The sequence below is a fragment of the Pinus tabuliformis genome, chromosome 8, assembly GCF_031772625.1.
Source record: "Pinus tabuliformis cultivar Carrire ecotype Pingquan chromosome 8, CPIR1, whole genome shotgun sequence".
In the NCBI taxonomy this organism is placed as follows: domain Eukaryota; kingdom Viridiplantae; phylum Streptophyta; class Pinopsida; order Pinales; family Pinaceae; genus Pinus; species Pinus tabuliformis.
Genome location: NC_142294.1, coordinates 1,914,495,752 through 1,914,519,062, shown reverse-complemented (window position 1 = coordinate 1,914,519,062; position 23,311 = coordinate 1,914,495,752). Strand labels below are relative to the sequence as shown.

Genomic DNA, 23,311 nt, shown 5'->3' with positions numbered 1-23,311 from the left:
TTGTCCTTGGTGTAGCCCTTCTTGCTTCATCTTTTCTTGCCTGCATATCATCTTTTTCTTAAATCCCATGGACGGGACTCCTTATGAGACATCTTCTCTTGTTCATGAATCTTCTTTTGAAGATTCTATCAGAGGATCTTAAAGATCTTTACCCTACGAATGTTTCTTCCTTTTGAAGGTAGAGGCATTATAAGATTTTAATCATGACCAATTATTCTTTCATTGTGGATGAGGTCCTATAATAGGTATGCTCCTTCTATATGAATATCTTGAGCTATATATACCATGCTCCTATATTCCAAAAGGTATCTTTAACCATGCATTCTATTCTATTTCTACATGCTCCTATACTACTCAAAAATTTGAAAGAAGACTTTAAGTAAAAAGGTTGACTTAGTCATAGTAGAGATCTAGAGGATCTTCCTTCTTTTGCTTCTTGTCTTCTTCTTTGACTTCTTGAGTTACATGAGTTTCTTCCATTTTTCTCTTGTTGTTGTTGTCCTTCTTAAGTTTAGGACAATCCCTTTTGCAATGTCCATATTCTTGGCATCCAAAGCATTGGGCTTTGGACATATCTCTATTGCTTGTTCTTCGTAGACCAAATTTGCCAAATATTCCCTTTCTCTTGGCCATGGTAGCAAATGTTTGCTCCTTTGATCCCACATCATCTTTTGCTTTGAGTTTAGTTTCCTCTATCTTACATAGAGACCATAATTTACTTAGTGGGGTAGCTTCCTTCTTGGAATATGAGCTTGATGTGAAGTTGCCCCAATCCTTAGGTAGAGCATTGAGTACCACAATTGTCATTTCTCTATCAGACATGACTTCTCCTAGCTCTTGAAGTTGATCCCTCATCTCAAAGATCTTCATGAAGTAGGGAGTTATTCCTTCATTTGATATCTTCATCTTGTATAAATCATTTCGTAGAGATATCACTTCTCCAGTTGTGCTTACCGAGAATAGCTCTATTAGCTTGTCATAGATTTCTTTTGATGTTTCAAATTTGGAGACATAAGGAATGAGAGAGTCCTTGATAGATTCTATTAGAATCCTTTGAGCTCTTGTCTCATCCTTATTGTACTTGGCTAAGGCTTGAGTTTGTTCCTTAGCAGGGATAGTGATATTCCCTTTGATGTGATCTAGAAGTCCATTCTTTTTTAGAATTAAATCAATCCTCTTTTTCCATGCAAGGAAGTTATTGGTCCCAACCAATTTGTTGCTTTCCTTGCAAAAAGATATTGAGGTATATTCAGAAGGGGACATATACTTACTTGATAGAGTTTGAGATGTAGTGGACTTGCTTTCTTCTTGAAGACTTGATGGCTTGCCGTCCTTCGATCTTGATGTTCTTCAAGTTGCTTTCTCCAAATGCACTGGCTTGATGACTTGTAGCTTGATGTAGGTCCCTCTTTCATTTGCTCTTCTTGTAGGTGCCTTTATATAAGGCTTTTCTTCTTGTTTTGTAGTCTTTATTGATGAATAGTAGACAATAGACCTTCTTGTCCTTGATGTGATTGACACTTCTTGACTTGATGCTTCAACCTTGTAGATGTTCTTGAGATGTCCTTCTTTGATGAGTCACCTTAGCTCCGATACCATGTTTAAGAATCTAGGGCATTGATTTAAAGTAGGATTCTTCTAGACTTGATAAAATTTGTGAAGCACTTTTACAATTTATCTTGTTAGCTTAATCTTCTTCTTATTAGTATTAATTCATGTGTGTTTACTTTATCAAACTACTTCCAAAAACATAAGAACGAGAACACAAGATGTTGGCTCTCTACCAGGACAAAACCTCTCTCTCTTAGGGAGGAAAACCCTTTCATAAGTTTCTTGTATTGAAGCTTCTTATTGATCAATGCCAAACCCTAGACCCTTGACAAGAATATCCTCCAAGCACAAGTCAAGTCCTTCCTTCTTCTAGCACTTTGTTTCTCAGCGCTTCGTTCTTCTTCCAACAATTGATGATAAATCTTGTTATGCTAGCTCTAGAAGATATATTTCTCATTGATCCTTAGTGAACACTTTCACATATGAGGAGTCCTTTCTTGCCCAACCGAGTTCTTTTTTTGAGATATAGTTGTAGACTTGTTATGACAGTAGTGCAGCCTTATTTCTTCGCACGTGTGCGGGGATTCCTTGTGAGATTGACCTCCTCCTTCTTCGCTTGGGAGAGCTACTTTTTCGCTTGAGTGAGAGGCCTTATAGGCCTAATTTGATTGCCCAACCAATGAGATTATATGACTGTGATAGTAGTGTTGTAATAACTGTAGGGAGAGGCTCCTTTCTTCACATGTGTGACTATAATAGGCCTTAAGACAACCCTATTACACTTCGATCTTCTTCCCCCTTTCTCTGTTGCCCTTGGAGACTCTTCTTTCATCCTTCTATTACCTTTGTTGCCCTTTATCTTGCTTTCTACCTTCGCTGATTTCAGAGGTAAAGAATGCTTGTCATTAGAGGAGTGGACAACCTCTATATATAGAGGATTATCCCTCCCTTAAGCCGACTTGAGGCTGACATGATGACTATAGGTCGACTTGAGTTTTCTTCATCGTTTTTGCTCCTATTGGTGATGTCGTTGCATGGAGAGGACTTGTCTTTTCTTAGAGGGATATTCTTTGACTCTTATACAAATATACATGGTGTAACATACCTTTAAGGGTCTTCAAACTTTCTTTTGACTCTTTGACTCACCTATAACACTTTAACATGTGCTAGACCTATTTCAATGACCAAGAAACTCAATGATAAATATAACAAAAATAATATTTCTTTTCTTGAATAGATACAAATATCAAAAGTACATTTATGAAGACCAAACCTAGTTACACTGTCTTCAACGCATCTTTACCTCTAAGAAATAATATTAAGATATTAAATCAAGGCCTTGGAGTCTTCTAAGGTGGATTGTTTCTCTAGATGGCACCTTTTAGGGTTTGGAAAGAGTAAATATTTGACAAGTATTATCATCTCCTATATGGTGCTCTTTTAATGCAAACATTATAATAGAAATCCCTATATCCCTTCTTTTAGTTTCTTTTGACTAGGTCACGTGACTTAAAGTAGTCCCTTTTGCCATATGTTGTCTCTAAAATCGCAAGGCCCTCTTTTAGAGTGTTTCCTCGTAAAAAAAAAATCTTTAACAACTTGATTTGATCTTTCCTATGTTGACCATTTCTTTAAAATAGGCATATTTCCTTGTGAATGTGTCAAATATGAGGTTTGGGGAGAATCAAACTTGAGCACCTCTCTTGAACCCTCTAAAGTGTTTAATAATCACGTTCAATGTTTCCACATGTTACATGGAAACATATCATGTAAAGCCTTCTACAATAAAGAATCTTCAACCAATCAATTTACGAAAAATAGTAATAAAAATCCTTAAGTGGAGTTGCTCTAAAACACCACTTTTCTTGATACATGCGCAAAAGTGGGTTCAATGTGTTTATTAGCTTCCTCAAACAATATTACAATAACCAAATCTCCCCTTCAAAGGTAGGATGTCCTCCGAGAGACTCATATCATGCCTTATAATCCCCACAAGATGATGAGTCATGCACCCAAATATGTGAATCTACCTTGGGGAAGGAGAAAGCATACTTTGGTGGTGAGAAATGCATTCAAATATATCAACAAATGCATTGGTGACCATAAAGACACCCCAAGCTCCAAATGGTGAACCACTACCAAATGTATTATAATATTGCCTCCAAATATGTGATCTGCCCAAGAGAAAACAACTCCAAAGACGTAAGTGCCCTTCAACATTTAAAAAAAAACATAATCACATGCATCATTGTCGTTATTTCTCCCATGCCTCGTAAACAAAGTGAAGCTTAAACTAGTGACTTATCTTAGGCTCCAAAAGTTCATATTCCTTGTTCAACAATGTTGAAAAGAATTCTTCCAAAAATCCAAAATGTACTTGCATTTTCAAGGGGTAACAACACAAAAGTATCGAATATTCCAAAGTAACATGTGCAACAATACATATGCATATTCTAGGCATAAATACTTGCTAACATTTCAAAATTATGATATATATTGAAAAATTCACTCAATCCAAATGTTGGAAATAAACAAAGTTGATAATGTAAGTTTGAAAATAAAATATTTGGTATAAAAAAAAAAGTGTTCATTTGGTGTTTAATCAATTGTGATTTAAGGTTTATGATGTCAAATAATACTCATTTGAGTTAGCCAATTAAAAAGATAATCTTAAAGCATGCTAAGAGAGTTCTTCATTGTGAAGACACCTAGTTGTGACTACTTGTTTTGTAGCTACCCAAGACTCAGTTATGTACCATGTCTCATAGCTTGACATATCTACTCTCTTATTATGCATACAATATTCTAAAGGAGATTTTCTTTTTTGCATTTTATTTCACTTTGCTCATTTTGATCATTGTTGGAGTTCTTTGAAGTCATTATACTCATCCTAGACTAATGCACACCTACTCAGATTATTTTTTCTTGTCATTGGTTTCAAGAGGTACAAATAACTTTAGCACCATTTTTTGGCCTATGTTCGATGCATTGGAATTCATGTTGCATTTGTGCCATAGAGTTTCTTGATTAATGTGTGGGGTCACCCTCTGTGTCCATTATGTGACAAGCAAGGGTGCATAAATATGTGCACTATTTAGCACAAAGTGCCCACAAAAAGCAAGAGATCTTGAATTGGTGTTGCACAAATACACATGCAATGTTTGTTCACCATAATATTGTTGAACTATGAGCAATTTTTTAATAGAATATGGCTAACAATAATGTTTACATGTATTAGCCAACATCAATCCCTCTTGTTTAGGATATGCCGTGAGATTTTATTGGTGTGGAGGCAACAGTTTAAGTAATTATTTTATTATTAGTTTACTTTGTAGTTATAATAGCTTTTAAGATACTTGGAAAATATCATCTATATGCATGAAAATCATGAACATCGTATGCTCATACTTGTAAGTTTGCAATACATCAACCATAACGCATGATTTAGTTAGTTAGTTTAAGAGCCATACAAATAACATAAAAAATACACAATAAATCACGTAAAGTATGTTTTAAATTTCAAAGTAATCATGTAAAGTATGTTTTAAATTTCACAAGTGTTTCCAGATTGTTATAGCAACATTACAAACTACTATAGCAACAAGAAAAACAAATTTAAATTTCCAATTTTACTTTTTTTTAAAGAATGTTTTTCATTTAAAATCGTATTTACAAATTATTATATTGACATGAAGAGCAGCGATTAGCCAACACGGCACTTATCCCTTGTTAAACTATGAATACCCACTCCATATTCCACCAAAGCCAGCCCTTGGTCGTGCAATGATCTATTGTTCAGTTGAGGACTTCTCCTTAATATAAAAATTTTAAATTCATAGGTGGCTCGTTTGTCTTCGAGGAATTCTCCCTATCATAAAATGCATGGGTGGCTAATTTGTCTTCGAGGAATTCTCCCTATTATAAAATGCATAGCTGGCTCGTTTGTCTTTGCCCTTTTTATAAAATGCAAAGGGTGGCTCGTTTGTCTTCCCCTGTTATAAAATGCATAGGGTGGCTCGTTTGCCACTTTTCGGGTTGCAGGTTGCATCCACTTCTACTTCTGTGGAATGTACAATGATCAGTTCTATGCGCTTGCATATATTATTAGTGAAAGAGTTTATTCCTAGTCTAAATCACATCACATGACACACGGACACAAACATGTGGATACAAGTCTCTGACAAGGGGTCAAGGGAAAAGAAAAAAAGTCTGACAAGGGACACCTTGAACCTGGAAACAGAACATGGGGGCATATAAATAATACAAAATGAAATTTAAATATAAAGATCTATCTTTTTAGGAATTAGAACATTTACAAAATATTAATAAAACTAGTTACTACAATGATGATGAAATACACAAGAAATTAGAATATTTCATAGACGTCACAAAATAAAAGTTCTGAAATAAGAATAAAAAATTGTAGCTTTCTCATTATGTCATTTGATGACATCAAAATCAAAATGTATTACATAGATACTGAACCAGTGACACTACAGGTGGGAATGCCAATGGCGAAAATACAAAATAGGGTAGATATTATGGTAGATAGATGAATCACAAAGCTCATCACTTTCAAGTTTCAGTATCCCTCCTCTATGTCAGCCATCAAAATCACCACCATTACCATTGCTCTCTCCTCCATCCTCCTCTATATCCAATCCAGGATCTGCATCTAGTAGTGTTGAGGATGACCCTTTAAGGGGATCACAATAATAAGAAGTGCCCAATTCTAGCACTGGTTCATTAAGCTCCAAGTTGACTAATGCCAACTCAACACTGCAGCCCAAACCCATATAATTAGGAAACACATTTTTTTGCACCTTGGTATCCAACACATTACATCCAGACACATCTAGGGCACATGTCCGACACATGTTTGGCAAGTGTCCCATTTTATGACACATGTCCTATCATTTCATGTGTCCAACATGTAGGATATAAAAATGACACCCCAGAAGGATGTGTCATGTTACTTTAGTTCCAAGCACTTCTCTATGATATACTTGTTCAATTTTAACAAGCAACCCAAACTAAATAAGCATGCATTAAACATGACTTACAGATATAACAAGTTTGTAAGAAGGGCAATGTAGTAACTTTTTGCATGGCTGAAAACAATTTTCTTTTAAATAGACCTATAAAAGCAGCATAACCAAGTGTTTCTATCATTTGCAATAAAGAAAGACAAAAGATGAAGCATTTGGGAAACAAAAACCAGAGCAGAGCTTGTAAATGTGAAAAACATCAAACAGAAATGGCTCCCCAAGCACAAGCACCTAAATTAGTAGCATTTGCAACTCCATTGTTGGATCAAAGAAAAATGCCACGGAAGAGATAAAAATGGCTTCTTTGTGAAACATATTATATTTTATCTTTGTATTAATGAATCCCTTATAAATCATGCACACGTCCAGGCTTGCAATGAACTGTCTGATGTAATAAACGAAATTTACTCCATTGGTAGAAATGTTTAAATGTGCAAAAACGATGGCAACACTGGAGGTTCAGACTGTTTATGATACACCGATAAGAAGCCTACTGTGTAAAGGGGATAATAGAGAAGGGAGAATATGCTTGTGCCTACATATTCCCACGGAATTGAATTGCTAGAAATATTGTAGGATGGAAATGAAACATATCCTAAACTTTGATGAAACTAATTAAAAATGCACAGTAAGTATTTTGAAGTTTTGCAAAAAAATATGCATTTGCACATCAACATATGATACCAAATCAAAGAACAATTACAAAATAGTTTAACTTCAAAAGTTGTTTCACATACCTAATAACCCATCACAGTTTCACAGTCAAGAACTCCCAGCAGGCAACAGAGTTTCCAATAACCATTAATCATTCATGGAGTATACTTCATTATCGTACACTAGCAAGCTTTTCAACTCATTTTTCTCGAAAAAGAATGCATTTGTAGTCCTGCCCACCCTCTCAGACCTGTATTTTCAAAGATTTATGTCCCAATAATAAACATTGACAAAGATCACAAATATCAAAAACTACAATGAGATTTCAAGGTAGCTGTCCAAATTAAGGGAATATTCAAGATATATGGATCTAAAAAGTGTGATCATTACTTTCTGATAAAAAAGGAGTGCTTACCACCAAAAACCGATACAGAGCCACTCTTAGTATCACATGTTTGCATCAAGCATGCCTAATTCCAGTAGGTAATGAGATATCCCCAAAGTAAGCAGTAATGGCCTTCAATCTACCATTCACATAATTCTTCTCAATCTGGATTGCCAAATTTAGGTTATCAGCACCATATTCAATATCTGTTAATTAACTAATAATTTCCTACAAAACAAAACTCCAAAACCAGTCCATTGTCAACTATATTTACATGTTGGAAGATGCGTCAACATTGAAATACAATTTTTTGTAACCAGCACTAGATTAGATGTTTGTATTTCAACCTATCGTTTTTTAGCACAATAGAGTAGGGTATAAGTCCTACAAGGCTACAAATAAAATTTGCAAAAGGAAACACAATATGAGATGAACAGAATTTACGACATCAGATTAAGGTTCTGAAATCATGGATTAAGGTTTGATAATGCTTAAGAAGGTGACCTTAAACACTTGGTCATGCCAAAAGAAACCATTGAGCAAAGGTATTGGTATTGTAAAATAATACGATGTCCTGTAAGCTAGTTCCAAAGTACTCTTGCATTGCTCATGAATAAAACTACTGGCTTGCCAGAAGCTGTCCTTCAGTATTTTCCATATCCAGATTGGGATGCGCTGTGTTACCTGCTAAGTTGTACCAAGCAGAAATGAAAACCCCATGGCCCAATGTACAAGGCACCTATCATTTTTTCAATGTTCAGAAATCCAGTAAGACAAATCTTTCCCCCTCTTCTCTCTCTTCTTCTATCTTCCTCTATCTTCTCTCTCTATGCAAATTCCGTACCCGGCCATGGGGGATTGTATAAAATGACACTAGCATGATGAACTTATGTAACAGACTTAGACCATTAGGACCTGATCAGTAAGAACGGCACTCTAGAATGTTTTCTTTAATTAATTAATTATTTTCACTTTCTATCAATAAATAATTAATTGAGTTTTTTCATTCACACCCTCCAAAGGTGAAGTGTGATTGCTAACTGAGCCTATTACCACTCAAAACAGCAGGGGACCTGAAAGGGGTTCCTAGGAGAGCAACTGCTAGGTTAAGGGGAATGGTGGAAGCTTAGCCCACTGTCACCACAGCTAAGTCTCCCTGCTCTTTACAGACTTTTACCAATGGGAGAAGTCCCAGTAGTGTAAGGATCACTTGTAAAGTATATGTCAATGGATAGGTGGAAAGTGACCCTGGAAACCCTTTCCCAAGGATGGAGTGAAGAATGGAACTTGCTTGCTCTTTAAGCAAGGGACTTGATCCTCCAGGGGTAAGGGGTGAGGATTGGAGGGTTGAGGGAGAAAGAATAGGCTTATAGATGAGGTTCTCAATCCCTACAATCCTTGGAAAACTTGGATTCCCAAATGGTCCTTGACAAATAATCTTTATTGAGAAGTGGAACCACACAGGGCCAAGTGGTCCTAGCGCAAGCTTGGGGATGAGATGTAGCAACCAATGATGTTCCTATCTTGGACAAGGTGAAAGGAAAGGGCCAAACAAGAGCATTTACTTCAAAAGGTTGAATCGATCTTGTTGAGGTCTAGCCTTGGGGATGCTTAGGCAAAATTCGATCCTAGAGCTAGGGCTTGGGATTCTCGAAGATTCCACCATTAGAATTGCCTCAAATTTGGAGGAGAGGGAGGGGACCCACCAATGCAGTAGCCTATAGGAGATCAAATTTTTTCCTTGGGTCAGTTCCCGGGAAATTCATGCCCTAGGTGACCTTCAAGGGCTAGACCTAGGGAAAGAGTGGTAAAAGGTGAAAAAAGTGAAGGAGATGACCACCCTTTTTAGGGATCAGTGCCTAATTCAATTGGGGATATGGAGTCAAGGATGATGATGAGTAAGAACTTGGCTTCTTGATCAAGGAGGCACAGAAAGTCCGTTTCATCCAATGTTGAGAGAAAGAAAAGAAAAGTGACCTTCAAGCATTTATACTTCAAAGCAAATGATGCAAGTTTTTCGAGACAAATGATCTTTAGGACATTTCATTCATATAACATTGGCCCATACATTAAATTAGCTAAAACATGCTTAATTCCACATTTCAATTATGCAGCAACTAGCCCTAATTTTCGCAGTATGCAGCAACAAGAATAACAATGTCAAAATTTACTTACAACGTTATAGAATATATCCAACCAGCATTTCGTTTGCAAGACAGCTCCAAGACAAGAAAAATAGCCCAAATCCAACGTCAAAATTTATCCATCTCCAAAGGAAAAAAAAGTGAAGTTCTCTATGATTAGAGAGATCCCAAGTCAAGTGATGATCCAAATGAATGTATCTAACATCAATATATAGCCTCCTAAGGAGTTCGAATTAGCCTATGGGCCTACATTAGCCCCTAATGAGAAAATAATGTGCAAATAAAACCCCTATTGGGGCCAAATAAAATAAGCCTCACAAGGGGCCAAATAATAATATGTACATGTTGTGGGGCCCTCCAAAGGCCTAATAATGTCCTGAAGAGCCATACTGAGGAATAAATTTCTCGAAATATGATGGACAAGGGGGTGGCCCCTTGTTCTCCAAGTAGTATACTTGTGGTGCTCCCAGTGGGTCTGATGGCACATAAATGACCCCATGGGTCTCCATATGAATCGGAGATGCCTGTAGATCCTCTGCAAGGGTCTGAGTGGTGGAATGAATGCTTCCATGACATCGTACAAGTCCTGGGACACCTGCCAAGAGTGTGGGGCTCCTGTGGGGGCCAGTTGGGTATAATGTACCTAGTATATCACCATCATCCCAAAAGTGGATCGCTAGTAGTCTCTAAGCATTGATGAAGATCCGTGGAGTGTTGTATGTTGCAATGGAGGCCAATAGTTGTCTATGGACAACCCTATATGTGCCAATGTAAACCTCTGGAGGTTAGGATCCCGTATAGGGAGACCAAACCCAAATGGAAACCACCTATAATCCTGCATAAGATCCAATGCATCCCCTAGGCTTCCAGTACAACCAGTCATTAAAATAATTGGGTAAAAGAGTTTACAAATCATGGATAACAAAGTGGGCACTTCATAATGGCATGCCCTTTGTAGTTGGCTTTGGCATGTGCTAGTGTCTCCAAACTCCAAAGGGGCTTAACCAAGTGCCTTATTAGGCGGTTTCAACCCTTAAAGGGGACAGTATGTCCAAGGCACATCCCTCTAACGGGGATGGCAAGTGATAAATTGTCTTGTCCCTTCCTAAATTAATTTGGAACGAGACTAATTATTGCATTTTGGGGGCCAATTTTGGAGATAGTAGGGCCCATTCAATTTTTATTAGGAGATTAGACTTAAGGAGAAGTTATTTTGTTGTGAATAAATTACACATGGGGACCACCCACACTAGGGAAATACGCACTCCCTAGTTCGGTTTGCATGGAAGTGGTTAAGTGAGAACCCATGATGGAGGTAAAATTGGAGGGAAAAGTGATCCACAAAATCCATATAAGGAAGACAACTCTCCTCATTTCAATCATCTTTTTGGTAATATCGATTTCTCTTTGGTCACTCGAGTTGCTTAGCCGAGTCACTTGTTGTTCAACACGAGTTCTTCAAACGACAAGCTCACCCTTTCTTCGAGGGACTTCGGGTACCACCCTAGGAAGATTTTCTTTCATTTCTTCAGGAGGAGGATCTCAATGTGATTCCCAGTGATTGCATCCATCTCCAAGTGGTGCGTATTACTAGAGGACGCAGTGAAGAGGAGGCCGAGTTTGCTTGTGGCTTCTTGCAGAGGAGTTTGGGTGAAGGATTTTTCGGAGAGGAGGCATAGGAGGATTGTTGGCATTTGGGAGAAGTTTTGGAGTTGGAGGAGTGTGCTACTTTGCAGGGTGATTTTCGCACTTCTTGGGCCAGTGTAGAGGCAACACTGGGTGTTCACGTGGAGGGTAGAGTATCAGTCTTTGAGGTTGAACTTTACCGTGGAGGTTAAGGGAAATATTTGGAGAAGTGATTGCTGCATTTTCATGAGATTGGAGGAGGATTTCATTGGGGTTTATTGCAGGCTGTTTTCTGGAGCAGCTTGGAGGGTGTGGAGCATATTAGAGGCCGATTTTGAATGTTCAAAATCTGGCCAAACCAATTCTGGGTTTTCCTGGGTTTTCAACAAGGATCCCAAATATAAAGTTTCATAATTTTCTGAACAACGGAGGTGGGGTTTTCAGCTGTATCTTTGCAGCAGACAGTGCAAAATTGCTGGGGATTGCGTAGGGCATATTGGAGGCCGAATTTGGGAGGTTGGATTCAACCCAAACCCTTTTTGGGTTTTTCTGGGTTTTTGATAAGGATCCCAGATATAAAGTTTCAGCATTTTCTAAGCACCAGAGACAGGGTTTCTTACAGTTCCTTTCCAGCCAGTAGTGTAGTTTCTAGGGACAACGTAAAGCATTAGAGGAGCAGTTATTTCTAGCTTTGATATTATTGTTTTATCACCTGGGTCCTATCAAGCTTGCCCTTGAGGCAAGCCCAAGTGCATTTCTCCATATTATTGTACTTACTCCATTTCATTAATAAAATGTCTTAGTTGGTTCTCACATTTGGAGTTTTAATAAGCATTTGCTGATTTTTTTTCCTTGTGTCACAAATCGATTTTATTTTGCATATCACTATTTATTTAAGTTTGGAACGTTACATAAATAAGTGGAATGGAATAGGGAACGGGAGGGGCAACCCTGGGCCACATATTGGAGCATAGGGGTAGTTCGATAAGGGGAAGCCCACACCTAGGTATGTAATGTGTAGGAGGGAGAAACCTTGGTACACGAGGTGCCTTGGCCTTGATTTTTCCACTCTTCTTTATATGTTTTTTGCCTTTTATGAATTTTCTTTCAATAACTGCTCGGGGCTCAAAGGAAAAGAGAATGATGTGTAAGATATAGCAATGATTACCCCCTTTTAGGTAGGGTGGTTCATTGCCCTCCAGGGGTTGGGACAATCATGGGTTCCTGAATGATAAAGAAGGCTCATCTAGGGCCTATGGAACCAGGGTGATGACCATGGATTGGGATAGAGCTCATGTATTGGCTTTTGCCCACGTGCTAATTATTTGTCCCGACCATTTTTTGCATTTTGTGGTACAATTTCCTGTTAAATGTGGCCAATTATTCTTTTTTCTTTTTCTTTTAGCTTCTTCACCCCCGGGGCATCATTCCAGGCCTGACCCAAGGTGGGGGCAAGGGGATAGGGAAGTCGGCCCTATGTGGACCCAGGTCGAAGAAATGATGAATGGGGTATAGTGAGTGGAAAGGGAGTAATATATGTGGATAAAGGAGCGAGACCACGCACCCAAAGTCGAGGTTTCCCAAATAGTACCACCCTAGAACCAAATGGTCAATAAAGGAGATCCCACGAGACTAAGATCTAAGGGTAACATCCAAAAGAGATCAAGGGGACAAGAGCACAAACTAAGCCCACCCTTTCCGCCAAATCCCCCCATTAATCCATACCTAAAAGTATCCATGATAAGTAAACCCAATACTCAACTACCAAATGACAAGACATATCTTTAGATTTGGGAGGCCAACCTTCAAACATACAATCAATATAGGTGGGTGAGGGACCACATCGCTGGCTCAAGTGGCAGAGAAATGGCACAATGATCTAGTAGGACGCTGCAAGGGGCTGCTGACTGCTGGCTGAGGTTCATCATGGAGAAAAAATTCTCCTGGAGATATCACCCATGAAGTGGTGGGTAACATCTGGCTCCAATTGGGGCGTGATCTCTTGAAGAAGTGGATGAGGCTGCTCGAGCGAGAGGTCACGAGAACTCCAACAATCTCTTCGTCACCATAGACCTATTATCTCCACATGTCAAAGATCAAAACCACAGGGTAGCATGTTTTTCACAGTGTCTTATGATCGCCTATGCTTAATGTTAGCCCATAAACCAACAAGAAATAAAATATGCAATTTTTTTTACCTAAATGCAATCTAATCTATCTTGAGAAACATCATATGCGGTTAGTTCTAATGCAAAAATCATCATGCAATGCATCTACCCTAACATGCATAAAACGAAGTTATTATTAAGTGTAATCATAAAGCTAGTGCAACCAACATATCATGAAGTCAATATAAATATGCCTACCTATATGATTACTCATGCAGCAAACCCCAAAGCAAATGCAAACCAAAACACATGGAGGATATTGCGGACGAGAGGTGGGAAAATATGATGCCCACACATGGATGATTATGTGAGAAGAGGTAAGAAAAGGATGTAATCTAGTCCATGAGATCTTCTCTTGTAACCAAAATATAGAGATGTCAACAACCAAGCTCATAACATAAACTTTTGATGGATGGAGACCTCTAGCATATCATTTCCACCATTGTCCTTATTATTTACATCATCGCTTCTGGCCTTCATCAGGTTATGATGGTGTTAAAATTGGCAACTAGGGGCAAAATCCATGTGGGTCATCTTATTTATGGCAGCTGATATTTTTTTTGGATTCCTCTCATCTAGGGTTTTAAGATTGATCCAAGGATCATCCGATTCCAACATGTCTCTAAGGATCATCCGATTCTGATATTTTTTTTGGATTCCTCTCATCGAGGGTTTTAGGATTGATCTAAGGATTGAGGCACTAATCAAAGGAACCTAAGTCTCAACCCACTGTTGGCTAGGCCGCAGACCATAGCCAGCAGTTGGAAGCATTTAAAGTGTTGTGTTAAGAAGGATAGCAACCCCTCAGGCAACAGACAATTGGATCAAATGTGTGAAGGCAAGCCGCAGTCAATAGGTGGACTGTGGGGTTTGTTTAGAGTGTTGTAGCACACAACGTTTGTGCCCTATCTAGTGACCAAGTCTGCCATGAAATGCATTAATCCTTGCAGCATATGAAAGGTGCCAGATTAGCAGCCTTGTCATGATCAGTGAAGCAGCAAAGGAAGGAGAGTCTTATTGAAGGATAGCCTCAGTATTTGGGTAATTGGTTGAGTTGTGCTAGGCATATCATCTACTACATATCTCCAGTCCTTGTCATCAGATCTACAACCACATTGTGTCATCTTCATGGTGAAGATCTCTGATGTCTGATCTCTTATTTTGGCAAGTCAAAGTGTGATTTCAAATGTATTTGTATTATCTCTCTCTTTGCTGAACTATTGATGAATAAAAGAAGAATTGATCAAGGGTTTCCCCACATTGGGGTTTGTCCCTGGCTAGTGCCACATCTTGTGTCCTCTTGTCTTGGCTTGTCTTCTACTGTTTATGTTCATGTCCTATCTACACTTTACTATCATGTTGATGTGATTACTAATTTAAATATTGACATTGGGCTAATATTTAAAAATGAAGTAAATTGGTCTAAGCATAGAACATACCAAAAATTAACAAATGGGTAGGAAAGGGAGGCTGATGAGATAGAGAAGTAGGTTTCCCATGATGATTATATTGGAGAAGGGAGACTATGGAGTGATCAAAACCTTGAGGGCGCATCCAAAGAGGAAAAGTATAATCGATAAAGGGATTTTCCTTGACATTATACTCAGGAGGGGGAAAAGGCTCATATTTACTTGAGATCATATGACCAAGAGTGGAGGAATCATTTGATGAGGACTCAAGATGATGACCAATAGGAAAAAGGGAGAAAGATGTATTGTATTCAACAGGTTGCGCTTTCCCAAAATCATAATCTAGAGGCTCAAGTGATTTGAACATAGAATCATACTCAGGAGAAGTGGAAGCTTTATCAATCTCCTTGGTATCAAAGATTGGGTCTCTCCTAAAAGGAAAATTGATTACTTCCAATTGCCCCTCTTTATGCAAAGGAAAATAAAGATTCTCCTTCCCAAGGGTATCAATGAGTATGTCATCCTTAATAGTGCTTGAGGGCAAGGGAAGACCAATCTCATCCTCATCCTCCCTGTCGGTATCGTAAATGGGAGCACAATCAAATTGAGGACCAGCAATTTCCCATTTCTCCTTTTCAATGTGAAAATAATCCTCAATGTCATCTTTCAAGGAGTCAATGGGGTCATCTCTCTCAAGGTTTTCAAAAGAGGATTCACCCGCAGTAATATCCTTCAAAAAGGTATGGTTGGTCTCAATTTCATTTTCCATAAATTCATACTTCCCGACACATGTCCTCAAAATCATTATTTTCAACATGTGGACCCAAGGAGGACTCATCTTCTTGCTCATTACCTAGATTCATGTGGACCTGAGGAGGACTCGTTTTCTTGCTCATTACCTAGATTCTTAATGTCTTGATGATGCTTGATGAAGGCTTCCTCTTGGATGCTTAGTGCAGGGTGTACCTGAAAATTCCTAAGAAAGCCATCAACAAACTCTTCAATAGATAAGATGCCTCTAGGTTCATGATTATGCAACGATGAGTTATGACCACCGAGAGATCCCATGAACAATAACATAAGGACATCTTGGTGGACAACCTTCTCACTTGAAGCATGTGCATTAAATCTTTCTACGTGGTCAATTGCGGAGAGTGGATCACCATCAAACACAGGCATCCCACGTAGCATCCTCCCTGCAACATGATTAGGATGTCCAGGGATGCTAGCAACGTCCAAGGAGGTAAATTTATAAAAGAATGACAACCTATTTGAGGTATACACGAAACATATGTAGGAGTCGCCAGGGTGAAATTAAAGATGGCTAGAAAAATGTTGGATTCACCGTACAAGCATCCTTAAAGTTCAATGAAGAAGTAGGGCTTCGTTCTTCCAATGGAGTCGCCAATAATGACATATCAATGTCATATGGGAAACAAAACACACATTTTGTGTCCCCGGCAACAACGCTAGAAATGTTACCACTCAAACCAGCAGGGGACCTAAAAGGGATTCCTAAGAGGTCAATTGCTGGGTTAAGGGCAACGCTAGAGGCTCAGCCCACTATCACCACAGCTAAGTCTACCTACTCTTTACGGACTTTCAACACTGAGAGGAGTCCCGGTAGTGTAAGGATCACTTGTAAAGTATATGTCAACGGATAGGTGAAAAGTGACCTTGAAAACCCTTTCCCAAGGATGGAGTGAAGAATGGAACTTGCTTGCTCTTTAAGCAAGGAACTTGATCCTCCAGGGGTAAGGGGTGAGGATTGGAGGGTTGAGGGAGAAGGAATAGACTTATATATGAAGTTATCAATCCCTATAATCCTTGAGAAACTTGGATTCCCAAATGGTCCTTAAAAAATAATCTTTATTGAGAAGTGGGACGACTCGTGGCCAAGTGGACCCAGCCTAGGCTCAGGGATGCAATGTAGCAACCAATGATGTTCCTATCTTAAACAAGGTGAAAGGAAAGGATGAAATAAGAGTATTTACTTCAAAAGGTTGAATTGATCCTATTGAGCTCTAGCCTTAGGGATGCCTAGGCAAAATTCGATCATAGAGCTAGGGCTTGGGATTCCCGGAGATTCCACTATTATAATTGCCTCAAATTTGGAGGAGAGGGAGGGGACCCACCAGCGCAGTACCCTGTAGGAGATCGAAGTTTTTCCTTGGGTCAATTCCTGGGAAATTGATGCCCTAGGTGACCTTTGAGGGCTAGACATGGGGAAAAAGTGGTAAAAGGTGAAAAAGGTGAAGGAGATGACCACCCTTTTTAGGGATCAGTGCCTATTTCACTTGGGGATATGGAGTCAAGCATGATGATGAGTAAGAACTTAGCTTCTTGATCAAGGAGGCCCAGAAAGTCAGCTTCATCCAATGTTGAGAGAAAGAAAAGAAAAGTGACTTTCAAGCATTTATACTTCAAAGCAAATGATGCAAGTTTTTCGAGAAAATGATCTTTAGGACATTTCATTCATATAACATTGGCCCATATATTAAATTAGCTAAAACATGCTTAATTCCACATTTCAATTATGCAGAGCCCGAATTTTAGTAGCATGTAGCAACAAGAATAACAACGTCAAAATTTACTTACAACATTATAGAATATATCCCACCAACATTTCATTTGCAAGACAAAGCTCTGAGACAAGAAAAATAGCCCAAATCCATACGTCAAAATTCATCCATCTCCAAAAAATATCCTCCAAGGACAAAATGTGAAGTTCTCTATGATTAGAGAGATCCCAAGTCAAGTGAGGATCCAAATGAACGTATCTAACATCAATATACAACCTCCTAAGGAGTTCGAATTAGCCTATGGACCTACATTAGCCCCTAATGATAAAATAATGTGCAAATAAAACCCCTATTGGTGACAAGCCCACCAAACTAGCTCACAAGTGTAAAAATAAGCCTCAAAAGGGGCATAATAATAATATGTACATGCCCTAGGGACCTCCAAAGGCCTTATATTGTCCCGAAGTGCCATACTGATGAATAAATTCCTTGGAATATGATGGACAAGGGGGTGGCCCCTTGTTCTCCAAGTAATACCTATGATGCTCCCAGTGCATCTAAGGGCACATAAATAACCCCATGGGTCTCCATATGAATCGAAGATGCCTGTAGATCCTCTAGAAGGGTATGAGTGGTGGAATGAACGTTGCCATGACATCGTACAAGTCCTGGGACATCTTCCAGGGGTGTGTGACTCCTGTGGGGGCCAGCTAGGCATAATGTACCAAGCATATCACCATCATACCAAAAGTGGATCACCAGTAGTCTTTGAGCATCGATGAAGATCCATGGAGTGTTGTCTGTTGCTGTGGAGGCCAATGGTTGTCTATGCACACCCTATATCTACCAATGTAGACCTCTGGGGATTAGGATCCCATATAGGGAGACCAAGCCCAAATGGAAACCACCTGTAATCCTGCATAAGATCCAATGCATCCCCTAAGCTTCTAGTACAACGAATTATTAAAATAATCAGGTAAAAGAGTTTACATATCATGGATAATAAAGTGGGCACTTTATAATGGCACTTCCATAGTGGCCTTTGGCATGTGCTAGTGTCTCCAAGCTCCAAAGGGGGTTAACCAAGTACCTTATTAGGTCATTTCAACCCTTAAAGGAGATAGTATGTCCAAGGTACATCCCTCTGATGGGGGTGGCAAGTAATAAATAAGTGGAATGGAATAGGGAATGAAAGGGGCAACCCTAGGCCACATATTGGAGCATAGGGGTAGTTGGATGAGGGAAAGCCCACACCTGTGTCTGTAATGTGTAGGAGGGAGCAATCGTGGTACACGAGGTGCCTCGACCTTGATTTTTCCACCCTTTTTAATATGCCTTTTTCCTTTTATGAATTTTCTTTTATTAACTGCTCGGGCTCAAAGGACAAGAGCATGATGTGTAAGATATAGTAGTGATTACCCCCTTTTAGGTAGGGCAGTTCATTGCCTTCCATGGGTTGGGAAAATCATGGGTTCCTGAATGATAAAGGAAGCTCATCTAGGGCCTATGGAACTAGGGTGACGACCATGGATTGGGGTAGAGCTCATGTATTGGCTTTTGCCCACGTGCTAACTATTTTTTTCCTGACCATATTTTGCATTTTGTGGTACAATTTCCTATTAAATGTGGCCAATTATGCCTTTTTATTTTTCTTTTAGCTGCTTCAACCTCCGAGGCATCATTCCAGGCCTAACCCAAGGTGGGGGAAAGGGGATAGGGAGGTTGGCCCTATGTGGACCCAGAATGGAAATGTGGACCCAGGTGGGAGAAATGATAAATGGGGTATAGTGAGTGGAAAGGGAGTAATACATGCAGATAAAGGAGCGGGATCATGCACCCAAAGTCGGGGTTTCCCGAGTAGTACCACCCTAGAACCAAGATCCCACGGGACTAAGATCCAAGGGTAGCATCCAAAGGAGATCAAGGGGACAAGAGCACAAACTAAGCCCACCCTTTCCGCCAAATCCCCCCATTAATCCATACCTAGAAGTATGCATGATAAGTAAACCCAATACTCAACTACCAAATGACAAGACATACCTTTAGATTCGGGAGGCCCACCTTCAAACATATGATCAATACAGGTGGGTGAGGGACCACATGGCTAGCTCAGGTGGCAGAGAAATAGCACAACGAGCTAGTAGGATGTTGCAAGGGGCTGCTAGATGACGACCGAGCTTCATCACGGAGAAAAATTTTTCCTAGTGATATCACCCATGAAGTGGTGGATAACAGGGCTTTCAGTGTGTTTTCTAAGTCTAGGGTCAATGTATATTACCATGCTAGCCATTATCCAAAGTCTCACGGAATTGCATTAGATTCTAGTAAGATTTCTTAATAATTAAAAATTTCCCGGAGGACGGGAACTTTATATTAATTTTTATGTAACAAATAAAAAAGTGGTGCTAGGAAATGTTTTTGGGCATGTAAGTACTCAATTTTCATCCTTAGAGTACCAACATTATCCTAGTACCCACTTTGGGGTGTAAAATAATGATTTTTCCTCACAAAAATCACTTTTACTTAAAAAGTGAGGAAAAAGACAAGGAAAAACAGAAATTAAATAACTGGGAACATATTAAAACATTTTTCCAATCAACTGAGGGTCACAATCAGTTGAGTGAAGTAACTAAGCACTCAAGGGGCAGTAAAATGATGAGTCACAAAGCCAGGTCACAAGGATGAGTTAAGGCTGCCAGCAGGCCGAGTTTAGCTGCATGTTGAGGTGACCGAGTTCTACAATTTTTGGGGCCGAGTTCACTTGGAGATCAGGCCGAGTTTGAATGGTGAGATGGCTAAGTTAAGGTGAAGCAAGTGCAAGTTGAGTGGGAGTCACTTCTAGTCGATTCCCACACTTGTCCTATGCTTCTCCTTAAGGAAGCTTACGTTGCCTCCATAGAGCTGTACGTTAGCACACTCAGCAGCTTGTTTTACTTAACCTAGCAGCTCACTTTTGTATGCACATACACAACAAGATATGCTGCCACACTCGTAACTCATAGCTTGTACTTTGCATATCATATGCAGCTCATCTATCACACTTGTAACTTGTTGCTAACTTGCTACACTTGGAGGGGATATACACAGCTGCCTTGTCTTGTCTCTTGCCACTTGGGGATTCGTACCCCTCATTGGGATTATCAATTGCCATTGGAATTGACTCCCTCTTTTCTGATAAATTGAAGCTCTTCTCTCATTGTAATCTAGTATGGAAGCTTGAGAGCTTGGGAAAACACAGCTAGTTTGTAATTGTCTTATCACCTATCAATAAAGAAAATGCTTTGGAGGTCCATGATCTTGTAAATTTGTGTGGTTTGCTTGGCTCTTCATGAAGTAACCTTGTTGGTTTTCATTTTCATTTCTTCAAGTTTGTAGCTTAGGCCTTGATAGGGAAATTGTTATCCAAAGGAACAGGTAGCAATTGTTTGATATCTTCTTGTTAGTTTGCATTCTAGGATTTAAGATTACATGTATTTATCAGTTGAATAGGATGTTTATTTCTTTCACTATGAAAGCTACACCTATGCTACTAATCTTTTTGGCAAGATCATAAGAGGTTTACAGGTTCCTCTTGCTTAGCATTGGGGAAGTCCTTGGTTGGAACAGTCATCTTCTTGTACCAAAGAAGCATTTGTCCCACTTGAAATCGAGTGCCTCCAAGTGCCTTTGAAGGCCCCTAACCTTCTCTTTTCTCCTCACAAACAAATTCCAAGTTTATTATCAGCAATTCTTGGTTCTACTTATAAGCATTTCATTGATATATCTAGCATTGAAGAGGCTAAATATGTAATAAGCTATGTTGCACAGGGAACCGCCCCCACCAAAAAATCCCTCATACCCAACGTTCCCATGTACCGGGGACTTTTACAAGGGTTGTGAACATCCCCAATTTTTTGGGGACTTCATTGGGGACTTGGGGAATTCCAAGCTGTTCCCAATTTGTCCCGAGCAGATTTTGGGGACTTTTCGGGTATTGTTCCACCGTCCCCAAGGAAAAAATGGTATGTCTGACCCGATTTTGACTGGGATTACTTTGTTGTTTGGATGGATTTTCTTTTTGTTTTGGATGAACTTTTAGCATGAAAAAGTTTTTGTTTATGCTAACTTCCAATGGTAACCGCTAAAAATACTCTTGTTTGGTGTTGACATCTATTTGCTCCTCTCTCTGTCACTTAACTGTCTAAAGCAATAACCCTTAGCATTGGGACTTCAATCTATAATTATTGTTGCTTAAAAACGACATCCCTTTAGAAATAATTAAGAAGTCTGTCAACCTTTACTTCCTGTGGCATGAATCAAGAACACGATTACTGTTGATGAAAACCTTCTAGTTCTGTCCTAAAGGTGAAGTAAATTGTTTTTGAGATTGTTCCTGTGTGGCACATTTAACAAGTTTCTAAACCCACTCCTATCCTATAGGAAAGTTGTTGAACTATGTTTGGCATTGTTTGCAAGGAATTATTGGGTTGTTGTTTTGTTGTGTGTTGTCCTAGTAGCCACATATTTTTTCCCTAAAACAGTGAAGGTTGTATGCAATGTTACTTGGGAGCGGGAGCGGGAGCGAAAACAGGAGTGGGAGACACCATTTTCAGAAGCTCCTGGTTTGGGAGCGAATCCAGGAGCGATTTTTTAAAAATATATATATTTTATATTTTTTAATTTTTGATACATATATGTCAATAAAAACATGTAGAATGATGAATTAGATATAAAAAACATAAAAAAACATAGATTGATCATTGAACCATATCACATCAATCATCTAGATTCTAGAAATTATAATCTTCATCAACCATGTCCACAAGTTAGTAAAATACATATTACAACTGCAACATATTGAGTCTCGTGAATCATGATTCATCAAATTCAATCTTAAAGTTTCAACTTCAAGCTTTCAAAATTGCAAATTCAATATAATCATCATTGATCACCAAAGTTGTACTTGTAAGCTAAGTTTAACCATTACAAGAAGTAATATCTTAGATATTTCTAAGTCCTAGCTTCTAACTGTTAAAATGAAATGAAATGTTATAAAATGAAACATGAATAATGAAATGAAACGAAACAACTTTAGTCTTTCACGAAGCATCATATTCATAATTCACAATCATTACCAATGAGTTATAATTGCCAACTCCAAACTTCAAATTTTCATTGTCACAGTCATATATTGTTTACAAAAAATATCATTATGATATGAAAGAGTCAAGAGTCAAGAGTCAAGGACTCAAGACTCAACAGTTATGAAAACTAATAGAAACTAGAAAAGACAAGTAAACTGTAAATCTACATGTGGCCCTTGCCACGAGAGTCTCCAGGAGTATAAGCAGGTCATGGTGGTCTTTTTAGGAGTCTCCCGCACAGACCAACAACCAGAACTATAAGGCACATGCCCTCCACGTGAGGGTGTAGATGGAGGTGGCGACAGAAAAGGAACAAGACTCGGACCTCAAGCACTGCTACTGGATGGTGGAGGTGGTGGTGGCATGGCTGCTGCAGCTGCAGCTGCTTCATCTTCATCCCTTATAAGTTCCTCTTCCAGTTCTTCAAGATGCACTATAACATCCTCCAAATTGTCATCCTCTGGGTGATTGTCCCAAATTTTATATGTGGGATCCTCATAAGCCCGATCACAGTAATGACTCAACAACCTCAAGTTGTAGTGCACATAAACCAAGCTTTCTGCTCGGTTTTCATTGAGTCTATTTCTTTTCACATTGTGTATGAAGCTGTAGGTGCTCCAACACCTCTCTGCAGAAGAAGTATTCACAACCTGTGATAGAACTTTTTTTGCCAATTTTGGC

At 39.0% G+C, this 23,311-nt stretch overlaps 1 protein-coding gene across 4 annotated transcripts in view; it reads right to left on the bottom strand.

Annotated features, from left to right (window-relative positions):
* Positions 1 to 5,958: 5,958 nt before the first annotated feature.
* Positions 5,959 to 23,311, bottom strand: part of LOC149244118 (uncharacterized) — a 336,741-nt gene continuing 319,388 nt past the window's right edge. For all 4 annotated transcript variants that reach the window (XM_089374743.1, XM_089374746.1, XM_089374744.1 and 1 more), the window contains 3 exons: positions 7,669 to 7,803; positions 7,337 to 7,503; positions 5,959 to 6,330 (listed from right to left, as the gene is read on the bottom strand). In XM_089374743.1, coding sequence (XP_089230869.1) covers positions 7,714 to 7,803 — 90 coding nt within the window. In that variant the 3' untranslated portion in view covers positions 5,959 to 6,330; positions 7,337 to 7,503; positions 7,669 to 7,713. The remainder of the gene's footprint in view (positions 6,331 to 7,336; positions 7,504 to 7,668; positions 7,804 to 23,311) is intronic.